A 15,344-nucleotide genomic window follows, 5' to 3' on the forward strand; every position below is an offset into this window, starting at 1 on the left:
TCTTGTGCTTTAAGATAGAAGGCAAAGCAATTCCTTGATACATTTCTGAACTTAACATTTTCTGGACAGAAGGAACATATCTCATTATCTTTTTATGTATGTACCAGTGCATTGGGCATTGCTACAGTGCAGAAGCCACAGAATGGAAGCAACAGGATTCTGTAAAAGAATCGTAATTTGTCTTATGGTTTGAAAGAGGAAAAAGAGAGAATTGTAATCTAGATACTGTGATAAAGAAACCTAACAAGAAGCTGAAGCATACTCCTCTCTCTGCATTTTTTCTAAGAGCAGTCAACAAAATAAATCAATCCCACGACAAACGTTTCATTTGCAAACAAGCAGTCATAGCCATCCACCAAATTGCAGTTTGTTTGGTAAATAGACTCTGGAAAGGTAATCTGATGAAAGAGAAGTTAAAACTTGAATTTCAGCCTTCAGTTTAGATGCTGCCATAATTTCCAGCTAAAAGAAGAACAGATGAATGTGTGATGCTGTAACAGCCTGATCCAGGGTTAGGTCATTATTTAAATAAGAACCACACTTGTTGGATGTGCGTGTAGAACTGTAAAGTTAGTATTACTGGAGATGGTGCTGCAAAATCCCTGTCACTGAGCTGAGATTCATTTTACTCTATGTTTTTTTGTTCTCTAGTGCGTATCTCACAGTAACACGAGCGATTTATAAGAGGAGTATAAAGAGGAAGGGGAAGGTACACAATACCTTTTCTTCCTTTCTAACCATTCCACACAATATATGCCTGAATTGAGATACATGGCCTAAAAGCCACAGGCGAGATTAGGGGTCTGGTACTGAGCAAGTAACTGCTGTAAGCATTCCCCTACTCGCAAAGACGTAATATAGTCTGTAATATTTAGGAAGGCAGTAAAATCCCAGGTACAGCGTATGATCATCAGGTGACTGATGTCAGGAAAGCTTAAAATGCTGCCAGTTCTGGCCCGTGAGCCATCGAGGCCCACTGATTCAGAGAGACGGCGGGCATGGGCTTTCTCAATCTTGCCTTCTTTTAAGGCTGCAAAACCGTACTGGTTTTGCTACACTAAGAGTTTGTCATCATAGAGAGGAGCAGGATTGCAGACGATAGGATTTCTCCTGTGGGGAGTGAGAAATAGGAAACAATAGGTTTATACATACTTCTTTTTTCCACATGGGCTGACAGGCAATGTAAGGTCTCTTTTGTATACTTGCTAACTTATTTTGATCTTGCTTTGTAAATGGAATCAGGGCATCTTTGCGTATATTTAGTCTGAAAAGAAAATAAAGTTGTTAAATTTTCTCATATACTTAAAAAATATTTATTCCAACTTATTTCTTTATATTAAGCCAAAACAGTAGATGAAAAGAATAACGGATTTAAATGTCAGTTGTCTTTTTGTGCAGTAAGTCAGATTACATTTCCGGTCTATGAAACAGAAGAACACTTTTGTTTCTTTTGGGGAAATAACTAACCTCTCAAGATCAGATGGAAGAAGACCAAGCCACTTTATAGATGGAACGGTGAGATGATGAGCCTCAAAAGACATTGACTGAAATAAGAAAGGTCAACTATAACATTCAGTGACTTTTAGTTTAAATTATTTGAGATGTATGCCTTCCAAGGTCATGGTCAGATTTTATTACAAAAAATAGTTGGGTGTTTTCACTCTCAGATGGTATAGGAGAAAATAGTGCAACTGAAGCTTACCACATCCCCTTGCTGGAAACCGTGCCTTCACAAAGACTTGCACCCTTCACCCTATGACGGATTCTAGACTGGGTCAACTTAGACTGGTCTAGTCTGAATGGGTTGGTTTGGGTTGGTTTGGGTTGGTTTTTTACAGTCAATGCGAGTCTGATTGCCAATTAAAAAAACAATTAAGCCAGGATGAGCAACGACAATCAAATCTGGAGATTTCTGATATTTTCTGCTGGAAAGTACCAGATCATATAAAAATAGCCCAAACAAAGGTTCATCTGGTCCAGTATCACGGCTACAGTAAATATCTCAGGGAAAAGTGTAAAAACAAATAAGCAATTAATGATACTTCTCAGAATACTCCCCCTGCTCCCAACGGTTTGTGACTCCAACTTTCTGCGCCAGAAGTGGCGGTGGTGTAATACTTGATTTTGTCAGGTTGCTTTTAGAATCCATGAAAACTTTTGTCATCTACAGCCCCCTACAGCAAAGTATCACAGTTAAATTACATGTTGTATAAACGAATACTTCCATTGTTTGTAATCAACTTGACACATTCTAGTTTCATTTGATGCACCTGTTGCTCTGTAGTTGAACAAAATAAACTTTCAAAGGAACCTAACAATTTAATTTAATCCTGGGTGATGGTGTTTTATCAGTTTGCACACCCTTGTAGGAGAGCTGAAAGCATGACAGCTCACCTGAAAACTTGGGAGTTCTGTCTCCCTGGATGTGCTTGAGGCATATGTTATGACATATATTTGAACTCTGACATCATCAGTGTCTGACAGTTTTCTGAAGTTTGTTTTTTCTTTTTTTTTTTTACTTTGGATGTTGTTCCTCCATTGCTCTACTGAACAGTTCACCCATCTGCTCCTGCCCCCTGCCTTCACCTTACTCTGCCTGCCTTCTATATTGTCTTCCTGTACCTTGTCTTGTAGCAATGTGATATAATAATGCCTTCTTGTCCCCTTTGCCTCTTCTTCCATAATGTTCCACACTAACACATGTATCCATAAGCGAATTCTCACCCCACAACAAAATCTTTACCAACATAACATGATTTAGTGGAGAGTCACCCATCTCCCAAGTTATGTCCTCCTCCTCCCAAGGTCCCTCCAGCCTTCATTTCTCTTCTAAGGCAGAAGCAAAGCAAAGTGGAGAACACTTTGTTATTTGGACTTCCTGAAAACTGCCCGTGCAGCAGGGAAAAACTGAAATACAGTTAAATGAACACCTGTCATCGTTACCCAGTTTCTTTTTGTTGCAGGAAGAAGCCATTTCGGCAGATAACACAAGGCCTAAAACCTGTGTCTTTGTGTTGAAACAAAATGATAAAAGGCAGTCACCATTCCAACATTTCATACATTCCAGCTTCAAGGCTGGGCTACCAAACGATGTATTTGAAGTGGAAAAATTGTACTCACCACAGATCCGTATTTGTAGATGCACATTATTTCTACACCTAGGTTGCAGAAAACCAAATGTCAAGTCTCTGTTTATCTGCACACTGGGCATGTTTAAGACGACCACATTAAGAATTCAATTTTATGGCATAACAGTTATGGCTTTATGATTAGTGAGGTTCTTTACGGCTTACAATTATTTTAGAGTATGTCAAAATAATCAGAATTTGAGCATAATATGTCCCCTTTACATAGTTAAATGTTTCACGCTGTCTGCATCGTCATTTCAAAACCAAGGATAATCAGTTCTTTTACACGTTGTCCAACATCTATCACAAAAAGTGTCTGTCTTTATCCTGTGTAATCTGTAGCTCCTAATACTATTGCTTTGAGCAGCTGCTTCTCATTTTGCAGTAATCTCCAAAATTTCAAGTGGTATCCGTGTAGATACGTAAGAGATTTTCTACATTTTGTGTATGTGAATTCACATTCTGAATTCAAAGGCATACACTCTCACATACACAGAATCCCTCGTGAAAGGAGGGAAATTTCAGACCTGCTGGTGATGTAACAGAATAGCGCATCCAGAATGCGATGGACTTGTTTTAGGATTAACTTTATTCGTGCTGGCATCAGACTTGTGGTTTCTAGCTTTCACTGCTGTAAACTATTGACATGAGTGCTGAATTATTAATATAAGTGTGAAGAACTACTTTAAAATGAATAAAAGACTCACTTTGCTCAAACATACTATTTTCTTCATGGCTGTCTGGCCTAAGGTTCATAACGTAGCTAAAATTTTGCTTTATACCAAACTGAGCAATGTTTACAAAAGTTCCTGTTATTTCCTTTTATTTTACGAAAGGAATAGTATAGCCAACAGCTGGAATTCTTGACAGAGCAACATTTTCAACAGTATTGAACTTTGTAGAGGTATAGCTAGGACCTCCTGAGACTTTTAGAAGGGGTCAAGTGCCTAACTCCCGTTAAAATCAGTGGAATCATGCAATGGATCATGAAATTCCATTGTATTTGTCCCCATTTTTAGGCCCACCGGTACATTCAAAATCTTTCAAAAAAAAAAAAAAAGGTATATTCAATGGGGATGTAAAGCCAGTACCGATGTTTCAGTTAAACTCCTTCCATACTCGTAGATATATTCTGCATACATCAGGAACCTTCTGATTGTGTTGGATCTCTGTGCTCTGAGTACTTTCCCATAAAAGTGAAAAAAGACATTCTAAATAAATTTTGTGTTCCTTTCATGTCATTGAACCTCTACAGATTTACCGTGTGGATCTGCATCCATAAGGGTGAAAATAGGAATTTGAAAAGTATCCCACAGCTTTCTGACCAAAAGTCGTGTATTAAGATCTGGTATGCCTCTTCCCTAAGGAAATAAAATAAAAGCAGACAGTTATAAATTAATTAAAACAACATCTGGCTATATATGTGTTTACATTTGTCATTTAAAAGCAAGCAAACAAACAAAATCCTGCCAGAAATATTTCTCTAGCAGCTATTTTGCAGGGAAAGTTGTATGCGCCCAGTTTGGCTCTGTGAGGAGGGAAGGAGGAACGGGCTGGGGAGCAGCACGGCAGATGTCCCGGATTACAGGCACTGCAGACGTCTCATACATTCCTCTATTTAAGGAGTTAAATTGTAAGGTCTGGGAGTTGAGGTATAGATGTACCCTGGTATCCGTACAAGCCGGTGTAAAAAGGCTACTTGTTTCTTCTCAAAAACATTTATGGCACTAATGAAACAATATAAGACAAGTTCTTGCTGTGACTGACTATAACTGGACAGTATGCTGCATAGTAGAAATGCTTCTCTCTCTTAGGTACGGGGATATGTTTTTTCCTCATTGTGGGCCAGATTTGTCCCAGAACAAGTAGGTATGCATATTGCATTTACACATTCCTATTAATTCTCCAGATTCCATAGCTCTTTCAGTACAATCCAAAATCAACCAATTCTGTTTCATTTGGGTTTGCTAAACCTAGGGTCATGAAGGACCAAAGGTTACTCAACAGTTAAGCCTTTCTGAGCCTGAGTGGGGCAGCTACTTTGCAGCAGCGCATGAAGTTGATAAGCTATCAAGCTCTAAGGAGATGTTTGGAGGAAATAAGTCTTTAGAATGTGTATTTTGTATTTCTACCAGGATAATAAAATGAAAAAAAAAATCATTAGACATATTTCATATTAATTTTATTATGGTCTTTTGACCAAGTTTGAGCACCACTACCATGCTAATCATTTAAATTCTTATGTCTAGCTAGACGATATGAAGTGTAAGATGCATACCGTAATCATTATACATGGGGACAATTTATTGCAGAAGTCATCATCCAGGAGTCTCTGAAAAGTTGCATCTTTTTCTACAATTAACATAAATTTGGCATGTGAGATTAAATCTTTTCTGTTAAGGCTAGCTGCATGTAAAATGATCCATCACACAATTAATTAAAACTAAATGCTCTAAAATACCTGTTCTGGAGCCAAAGCACTGTTCATGACTCAATTTCAGAGCCAACAAGCAAAGAAAAAATTACCAGAACATTGTTTAACTTGGAATATTCTTTGTTTTTACTTTATTTTTTCAGTCTACAATGACAGTTCTTGCTCAAAGGATACTTTTAATTCCTTGAACATTAGATGGCACAGTGACTGCCTAAAACAACAAAAATGAGATTAATCATTTTAAATAGAGAAAATGATATATTTTAAAATAACAACATTAGGTAATGAAGGACACAATTACGTCCTGAAACAACCATTCATCTTCTATATACAAGATCAATCTTGACATTTTCACCTCTTCATAAGCGTATTCAACCATTCATATCCTGCTCTATTGTATGGTTCTGTAGGAGTCCTCCTGTTATAACAAGACGCTTTTCAAAAGTCTTTGTGCTACTGTCACAGAAGATTGTTCATCATATGGGCATTACAGAGATGACAATATCCTGATTAATTTTTTAACTGTCTTAGCCAGAAAAAAAGCCAGCTTGGTGTGAAGATCGCAAATTTAATACAGGCTTAATTTAAGTATTCTTTTTGGAAGGCCATTAAATCCTTTCTCTTATTAACCTATAACCTGATTTTTTATCTATTTTGGAGCAACAATTTTAAGACGTAGTAACGTTTACTTTACATCTCATATTAGGATTGGCTCAATCTGGCAAGCATAAGGATGAGAAAACAGGAACTGGAGGAAGAACTTGGCAAAAGAGTATGTATGTATCGACGTGTGTGGTCTGGTTTTACTTCTGACTGCTAAATCACCTCCGGTGCCAGGGTGGAACAACTCAACAAATAAAAATACGAAGAGCTGTAGAAGAGCATTAATAACAGGGGTCTTCATGCTCTGCTTAAGAACAAAGTATAGCAGGCAGCTAAGGTTATCTTTCCATTTTGAAATTACTGACTTAGGCTTACAATGAACACATTTTCTAGGAAATCACGAGAAGGGTCAGCAAGTCTGAGTTCTGTTCCTGCTTTCATACTCTGCACGGCTATAGGACATCTTTTAGGACTGGATTAGTTGAGTCTCATCTCCTCAAGCTACTTTTGGCTCTTGACTCTTATGAAACTTCTCTTTAGCTCAGTGCTACCTTTGATAAAATTAGTTGACAATAAGCCCGTCTAATGTCTGTAATTCCTGTATAAGTGATAATCCTGAGACCAAACAGCCTGATATTATTTACTTTGGTTGTACAGTGCTGGGCACATGAAGACAATATCAACTCTTATGGAGTATCATCATTAAACTTCTGTAAATGAGAACATAATTTGGGTCCAGAAAGAGATTTCTAATTATACAGGCTCACTTCGGTCTCTCATCTGTGCTGTTGCTACTAGAGGAGTCTGCCCAGCGTGGTAGAAGCAGCTCACTGAGGACCACAGGAGCATGTTAACTCATCCCATAAGGCTTGTTTTCTTGCTCTGCCAGAAATCAATCTATTGTGACAGAAACTATGTTCAGAGTGCTCAGGATTCTTTGATTCACAGCACTTATTTGACAGAACATTGTAATATAAAGCCTAAGGTACACAATGTATGTGCCTTCCTCTGCAAGGCTCCTGTGGGAGAAGGTAGTGCTAAAAACCATATCCAAAGGATATATTCCTGGTGAGTACACAGGTGAGCTTCAGAACTGCAATACAGTTGAGCAACACTTTTTATCTCTTTTTTCACCGAGGCTGTAATGTCTCAATTTGCCACAAGCACAGGTCTGTATAATAAATGTATACAGTAAGCTGAGCTACAAGAAGTGCAGGATGTCATGCAAAGGTAGACGCTATGAATTACTGTTACTGTTTTATAATACATACTGTTGCACCACAGGTACAATTCACTTTTGTACCATCTTCCTCAGTGTAACTTAAATTACCAGCAACAAAACCTTTAGTTGTAGACAGCTGAAAAAAATAGTAAGTTGTATACAGTAAATTGGAAGTCACATGCTGTTATATTACTATATTGCACAAGCAAAACAAGAAACTTCTGAAAAGAATTCTGACCGGTAATAAGCTGTTATCGACTGCCATCAGCCTTTTAAGAACTAAGCAATGTTGTTGTCATCACGGATATAAAGGCATACTTTCAATAAATAATGTTAACTGCATTTATAGATACAAAGGAATTCTTGTAAGGCATGAGATACAACTAAATTTGAAAGGTTGTTACATCTCTGACTTACTTTAAATTTTCATTTAACCCCCAAGTTAGCAAATCCTTTCAGTACGAATTGCTGAACAGGTATCTTGCACCCTGAAGTTTAGGCACTGCCTTCACTAGGTAATAGCAAAAGGCCGTGTGATTTTAGCTGGCAGTTTGTCCCAAACTCTTTGGAACAAGCAAACTCTATGAATTTTCTCTGAAGAAAGAAACCTTTCGAGGGCTATGATAAACCATAATCAGGTTTCCTTTGCACAAATGACTCTTTTTATTTTAACTATGTATTTCCTACTGATAACTTCTGTTTGTATTTCAGCTTTCAGTTCAATCTATATGGTTTGGAAATAATGATAAAAACATTCATAATAAGCCACTTACTATATGTAGACTTCTCCGAGGTATCTTAAGCATACAAGAAATGTCATTGATTATATCATCCACAACACTTTGGCTACCAAACAGTAGTGTATCTGAATAATATATATCTCTATCAAGACAAAATATTGTATTTGTAATTATAATACTGAAACAGCTGTAGGCTCATGAGAATTTTATAGAGGGCGTGGATAATCAGATCAACCTAAAGCATTTTACGTACAGGAATCCATTATCCTACAGGTTTGTATCCTACAGGCTGTTTTTCACATTAACATTATTAAAATAAAACTTTATTTGAAATTACAGAAATGTAGTATGTTACCTTTTAGTTGCATAAGTATTGCTCTGCACCATCTTATAAATCATAGATAATATCTTGAGCATCAGAGCTGAAAACATACATTTTAAAACATATTTTATCCATTTTCAGAAATGTATAATTTGTCTTTATATTGACCCATATTTGTGTCTCATAAAATAAAACTTTGAAACATATATTTTAATGTGCTGTGAAAATGCTGTACTAATCAATAGACTCAATAATTTCTAGCATAATTAGAAAAAATATGATGGAGTTAAGTGAGGGAATGTATGCCCTGCTGCCCAGGCCAAGAAATTAAATGACTGAGTTAGAAAAAGAAATGAGTATATTGTCCACATTCCAAGATTCCTTTACTAGCTAGCTTTTTGAAGAAGGGTGATGTTTTTACTTTAAGACCTCTTGAATGTGCATTCAGCTGATATTCATTCAGGGAGGGCAGAAACTTTAGGAACGCTGTATTAATTTCACTGTCACTCACTATAATTTAATAGAGAAGAGAAAAGCTGAAGGGCTGGTCATAATATCAGGTTATATTAGCCATACATTTCTGAATCTTTTTTTTTTTTTTTTTTTTTTAACAAGGTTTTGAACTAAAATACAAGAAAAAACAAGAATTCTGCTTTTGGACTTTTTTAACTTACCAAATTTTGGTGCTGATCTAGGGCAGTCACTTCTTATTTGTTTTGTAGTACAATGTGGTATCATCTGTAGACCTACAGAATCTTTAAATCTGATACATTGCAAACAAATACAATAAAACCGTAAACTTATTGCGTATATGTAAGTTGTTCTCTGCAAGGTAATTCAGACTCAGACCCCTTGCCTATAATCAGATACGTTAGTGCTATTTCAGACTCAGTGCAGAAACCATCAACTTGGGTGGAGTTGGAGTGGCTGAAGGCAAAAGGCAGGCAGCAGTCATCAGCTGCCAAAATGATCCCTTCAAAACATTGCTGAACTGCCCCCATCTGATCATTGGCTTCCAAACATGAAAGTTTCTCAAGAAGATACTTCAAGACTGGATTTAAGCCTAAGATACAAGTTTTCAGACAAAAGCAGAGATAAGAAAAATATTCTATTCATGTTAATATATCAGCATCAATTATTATTTCGCATAAAAACAAAGGAATAACCAACACAGGAAAAGATGTGAATCGTTATTGGAATACAAATCAAGTCTGACACAGTGACTTTCTGACGTTGAATGTATGAAAAAGTGTTACTATTTCAGATTACAATAATATTATCTGATTTATGCTCTTAAATTATTACCAGAATAACTCAATTACATTCCATTGTTAACTTTTGGAAACAAAAACATGGTCCACCCTATTCTCTAAGCAGTAGTTTAATCTGAATGAGCTCCAAGATTTTGAGTTTCACCATTTCATGTCTGGAGGTGCACATTTCACCAAAAGAATCAGTTATTTTCTTAATGACACTTCCTTATTTTACTTAAAATTATTTTAGTGCCTTATGACAGTCCTGTCTTAAAGCATTCTTTTTCATTTCAGAGTTTTGTATGTACTTTTAAAAAGTATTGGTGGTAAAATGGCCATAATTTTATCTAAAACCATGTAACGTTTCTGAATTTCTTTGTCAAAGGCTTTGCTCCATGCATCCTTTGGGTGGCAGAACACACCACGGTGCACATACGTGACGCGACAGCAATAACAAGCAGCGCAGTGGAGCATCTGCCTGCCAGCTTTACCGTAACTTTATTGCCTTTGTGCTGCAATGTCTAAAAGATATTTGGGCGTTTCACTTGCATGCTCCCTGCATTGTAACGGCACGGGAGGACAACAGTAATCAGAACTTTGCTGGATTGCTCTCTCAGGTTAAATAAGGAGCGCTCCTTTCAGAAAGCAGTATGCTGAGGGACCTGATCGATGTGGCTCCCACAGATATTTCGTAAAGGCAACTGCAACCTGGCATTAGAGCGGACATCCAGCAATTCTTCCTGGGTTTGCATTTACCCCAGCAGAGTAGTTTTCTATAAAATCTTCTTTCCACTGATGGGAAATCTATTCCCCCCTGCCCCGGAAAGATACAGCTGGTCACTGGAAACTGCTTGCACTGCTTTAGGCCCGGCATCCTCACTGACTGACATCATTCTCAGGTAAATACCTCTCTGGGCATTTACAAATGTTTACAAGGAACATCTCAAACACAAAATCATTCTCTCCTTCTACTAGTTCCTGCCCAGAAGATTCCAGCTGTGTAAATTACGTATGAAAAGGCTGCCCAAAAAAGAAAAAAAAATGCTCCACTGACTATATTTTCTTCCATTTGTATTGTATTTTGGCATTCTGTTTTTATTTTTATTTGTCTATTTATTTTTAATCTTCTTAAACTGCAGTATTACAGTGGGATATAGGTCAGTATTCAATGGAAATGCATCTCTGAGATTACATTTCTCCACCATAAATAACAGTTCAGCATTTTTAAATGTGATTGATGAGTCTTATTTTTAACATACTGTGATGTTAACTTGTTTTAATTTGAATGTTTTCCCCCCTATGTGTTCTGATGGCAAATAACATCTCCCATTTGTTTTTCTAGCTTGGAATGCCATTTCCCCAAAGATTGCCAAAAATTGCAAAACTTTGTTACAGTATTTTAATTTTACAGACATGAGTGAAACATTTTTGTCAAACTATCAAGACACAGACCATTAAATTCCCAGGAACATTCAAGCCTTTCAGTTAACTGATTACCTTCAGGCCCCTCAGGTTTTTTGATTGACAGAAGTTTATTGTTCTCATTAAATGAGAATTCCACCAAAGTGTTACGCGTAGAAGGTTTGCTATGCTTTCTCAACCTCAAATGTTTGTAATGTGTCCACTTACAAGCACCTCTGCAATCTTATCAATCTAAATATCCTTTAACCCACTGACGTCCAAAGCTATTGCAGGGCAAAAAATAGATTTGTGTCTTCCTTCATCCTTTTGCTTCTGTATTATAGAAAGCAATTAATCTCTCACTTTCAGGTATTTTCAGTTTAAATGATCTCCTTGGAAAAATACTGTTGCACAAGCAACTCCTACAAATCACAAAGTGCGTTATAAAGGAGGACAGGTTGCTTTTTCTCTGATCCTGTCTAGACAAGCTGGCATAAGATCTGAAATTTAGATAACATATTAGAGACTTGGTTTGCTTTGTTTGGCTGGTAATGAACCTAGAACACAACATGGAGGCAAGACATATAACAGGAAGAGGTGAGGTGCATCTTCTCTGAGGAACAATAAGTTTATCGCTCTAATGTTAAGAAATAAGATACCATGGGGAAAAGCAGAGAAAAAGAAACGAGGAAGCAGAGAAAAGGCATTGGAGGATGAAATTGCTAGTAATTGTTTCCAGCCTAAACCAGATTTTTTCACTCTAACACAACTTATCATTTCTGGTTTCTACTGCTTCCAGAAAATGATTGTTTATAGGACCTCCCTTTCCTTTCTAACCCCTATTACAGTAGTTTTACATTCCTCTTTATGCTATGGTCTGCTGTTACTTGACACAGGATGCCTGTTCGTGCAGAGTAGTTACTAAGCATTACTTTTTATTTGTCCGTTACTTTTTAAGAAGTCAAATTATTTATTGATTCTAATACTTACAGAATTATGTAACATTAACTTTTCTGGAAGTTACATCATCAAACTTATATTCATGGCATTTATATTAATATAAGGCAGGACTTCAAAATATATAATACTTACTCTATATTCCTCCAATCTGATCTGTTAGCCACTGTGAGAACAGGTGCTTTTTTTTGGGCCAAGCTTGTAAGCACATCTTGAATAACATTTTCTATTGCTTCAAGAACTTCAGAACTGAAACAGAGAAAATTAATGATACCGTTCATATGATAAAATCTAGTTCTGCTTTGAGTTTTGATCATCTATCCCCACTCCTACAAAAATCATGTAATCCAAAACTGCTTCAAGGATATATTTGTTTCAAAAATGTGGAGGAACTCTTTTGTTTTTTAGTTTTGTTTTGTTCCATTTCCCTAAAATCCTTGACTTTCCATTCCAGATGCATGACTGAGGACACAATTAAAAGTACATTTCTATTCAATCCTGAAACCATCAAATTTTTCACCAGCTGAACGTTTAGACCAACTGGCTGGTTCATGACTAATGATTAATGTTTTACTATAAATGATGTAATATTGGCTTTGGCTATGATTTGGGCTAAGCTGTTTCTAAATGCTGTAAATTTTAAAAATGTTCAAGAGTACAAATACTTCCTGTTGTACAATTGCACATTAACCTTTTGATCTGCTGCCCTGAACAAACTGCTAAGGGTTTTAATTATATGAAAGCTTAGTCTCAACAGATGCACTGTGAAAAGAATAAAATCTGTATCTTTCACCTAAAAAGACAAAGTAACCTTGCAGCAGATCCCTTGCAGCAAAACTGTAGGCTGGTTCGAGTGTTATGACAGATGCTTTTTATTTTCATAAGCAATCCGACTCCAACATTTCAGCTGTCCTTAAAATTACAAGTGTACTACATGCCATCATAAGTTTAGGTAGGAATTAAAAGAATAGACAAAACTTTTTTAGCTCAAATTTTTATCAGCAAAGTCCAATTCTGTCATTAAGTAATATACTAAGAAAAGATGAGTCAATACCAGTGCACACCACACAAAATGAATTATCCCACTGTTACAAAATGAGCAAGAATGAGTTTTAAAACCTAGCGACGAGTCTCCTTAAACAATAATGAAGTGTCATTAAAGCAGCTCTCTTCTATCAACTGAACATGTTTCTTCCATTTTGTAGCTCAGCTTCCACTTACTCCTCCTTCTGCTGAAACTAGATTATAATTTTTTGAAAGCAATTTCTGGAAAGTATTAACCTTTTATTTTAATATGTTATTCATAATAGTATCTGTATAAAACCCCCCTACTAGTATTACTAACATTTTTGGCCAATAATGTTAAAACATTTAACAAACACAATGTAAGATTTTTTTCTGTTTTTCAGATTAATAAACTTGGACACAGAGAGACTAATGGCTTTCCAAAGCTGAAACAGTGAAGCATTTGCAGTGCTGATAATACAAGAAGGCCTGGTCATGCAGCCAATATGTAAATTCATTTTCTACTGTATAATAGTTTCATAATCAAGTCCTAGATTCCCTAACTTTCAGACTCATAGTCTCTTCCTCCTAATTAAAATCCTACATCTCACTGCCATATCCAAAGTAGGAATTCTAGTAAGCACAGAGGAAATGGTTGGCTGATGAGCTAAATGTGTAATGCAGTAAATGGTAAGAGTGAAATAGGTAAGCAAAGGTGGCTATGGTGCATACCTCCAACATAACAAAAATTAGAGTGTTGAAGACAATAAAACTATGTGTGGGCAGATGGATGAAGGAACAGATAGGTAGACAGGAAATCTAAACCGCATCGTTGCTTTGATACTCAAATATTTTACTTATTCATTTGGTTCTGTTCACTGTAACTGTCTAATATTCCAGATATACTTCAAAGTTTGCTGCAGAATTTGGAAGTCCAGGTTTCTGCTCCAACCCCAATTTCCCGATTTATTGGCCAACAGAAGCTGTAAATGTGGCAAAATAGGAGGAAGAGGACAGCAATTGTCTGTGTACCCCCTGCTGATATTCTGTCCCCTTTTGCAGAGTTTAACTGAATTTTAATAAGCAAACATACAATACTGGCCAAGTATGCCTACTTAAAATTCACTGTGGTTTAGTTAACAGTGAAATCTGAGCAGAGAAGGGGCAGGCACTGTATATCTCACAGGGTTCGCCTCATCATTTCTAACATATTGCAGCATGAGTAGATACTTGTTTCTGTATAGCCCAAGAAATGACCTTCAACGTTAATAACATAAAAGATTAATATTATAGCACCTTTAGCAAGCAAACAATATAAATACACAAGAGAAACACTTACAAATAAAAATCTGCAATGTAATAAACCAACACACTCCCAAACCCAGAACTGTACATCGCGAAAGCCATGGGGTTCCCATACCTTGCCACAAAGACTAAGAACTCTCCAAGTCATTCTTATTATTATTATTATCCTTTTCCTTTTAAAATACTTTTGAGATGCCCTCAGTCTGTTCTAGTCTCTGAGGCTGATATACTGTGTATGGAAAGAGTCTTTAAAAAAAATGAGAAGAGGTTTTGTTAGTGAAATTCAGTATGTTTGTTTTGTCACAGTTTGTATTTCTGGCTGTACCTAGAGGCTTTTTGGAGATGTCTGAGGGAATGGAGCTGCTCTTTGCAGTGTCAGAGCCCCTTCTCCCCTGTGTTTTTGTAGGGGAGTATGTTTTTCACTTTTGCACAAGCCCACTAGGTGTAATGGTGCACTACCTACTTAAGTATTACCACAGAAAGAGAGTATAGGTGCTATTTTTCACATCTTTTACCTAGGGACCTGGCTCTCATGATGAGACAGGCTTGTTTCCCTGAAGCTGGCCTTGTTCCCAGCTGGCACTTCAGTGGAACACACACTGTGGTCCTCCATGAAGGTTGGCGCAGACCAATCCAACTTCTCTGGAAGGAATGAAGGCATGTTAAAAAGAAGCAAAAGAGATTACCAAAGAAATTAGAAAAGACTATTCTGCATGCTCATGATCTGAGGTCAAACCATAGGGCCAACGAGAAAAAGCAGAAAATTTCTGTAGAAACCAGTCAAGATTTTCCCGCCCTGACTGACTGAGGGCTTTTCCCGCCCTTTCTAATGGACAGGAGCTGGCCCTGCCCTTCCTGACTGACCGAGGGCTTTTCCCGCTCTTCCTGACTGACCAATGGCTTTTCCCGCTCTTCCTGACTGACCAATGGCTTTTCCTGCTCTTGCTAACAGACAGGAGATGGCCCCGCCCACC

General features: G+C 37.0%; 1 protein-coding gene across 1 annotated transcript; it reads right to left on the reverse strand.

The window, feature by feature from the left end:
- Window positions 1-342: 342 nt before the first annotated feature.
- On the reverse strand, window positions 343-14,983 carry SPO11 (SPO11 initiator of meiotic double strand breaks). Its single transcript, XM_087750295.1, has 13 exons — window positions 14,886-14,983; window positions 12,196-12,309; window positions 9,124-9,212; window positions 8,483-8,549; window positions 8,161-8,269; window positions 7,437-7,523; window positions 5,737-5,773; window positions 5,407-5,516; window positions 4,390-4,489; window positions 3,121-3,158; window positions 1,468-1,544; window positions 1,153-1,264; window positions 343-462 (listed from the first exon to the last, which is right to left on the reverse strand). The coding sequence occupies exons 1-13, from the start codon at window positions 14,981-14,983 to the stop codon at window positions 343-345; spliced, it is 1,158 nt and encodes a 385-aa protein (XP_087606421.1).
- Between the last annotated feature and the right edge of the window lie 361 nt (window positions 14,984-15,344).

Source organism: Nipponia nippon, unplaced genomic scaffold, assembly GCF_047370975.1.
Source record: "Nipponia nippon isolate SJK-2023a ecotype South Korea unplaced genomic scaffold, ASM4737097v1 scaffold_13, whole genome shotgun sequence".
NCBI classification, from domain to species: Eukaryota; Metazoa; Chordata; class Aves; order Pelecaniformes; family Threskiornithidae; genus Nipponia; species Nipponia nippon.

Bases quoted from the DNA above. Each gene is read 5' to 3' on its own strand.
- SPO11 (XM_087750295.1), bottom strand. From the start codon at position 14,983: ATGGAGGACCACAGTGTGTGTTCCACTGAAGTGCCAGCTGGGAACAAG. The intron at 3,159-4,389 runs GTAAATCTGTAG...TCTGCAACCTAG, and splicing joins TATGGATGCAGATCCACACG to GTGTAGAAATAATGTGCATC. The intron at 1,265-1,467 runs GTTAGTTATTTC...TTTTCTTTTCAG, and splicing joins CTTCCATCTGATCTTGAGAG to ACTAAATATACGCAAAGATG.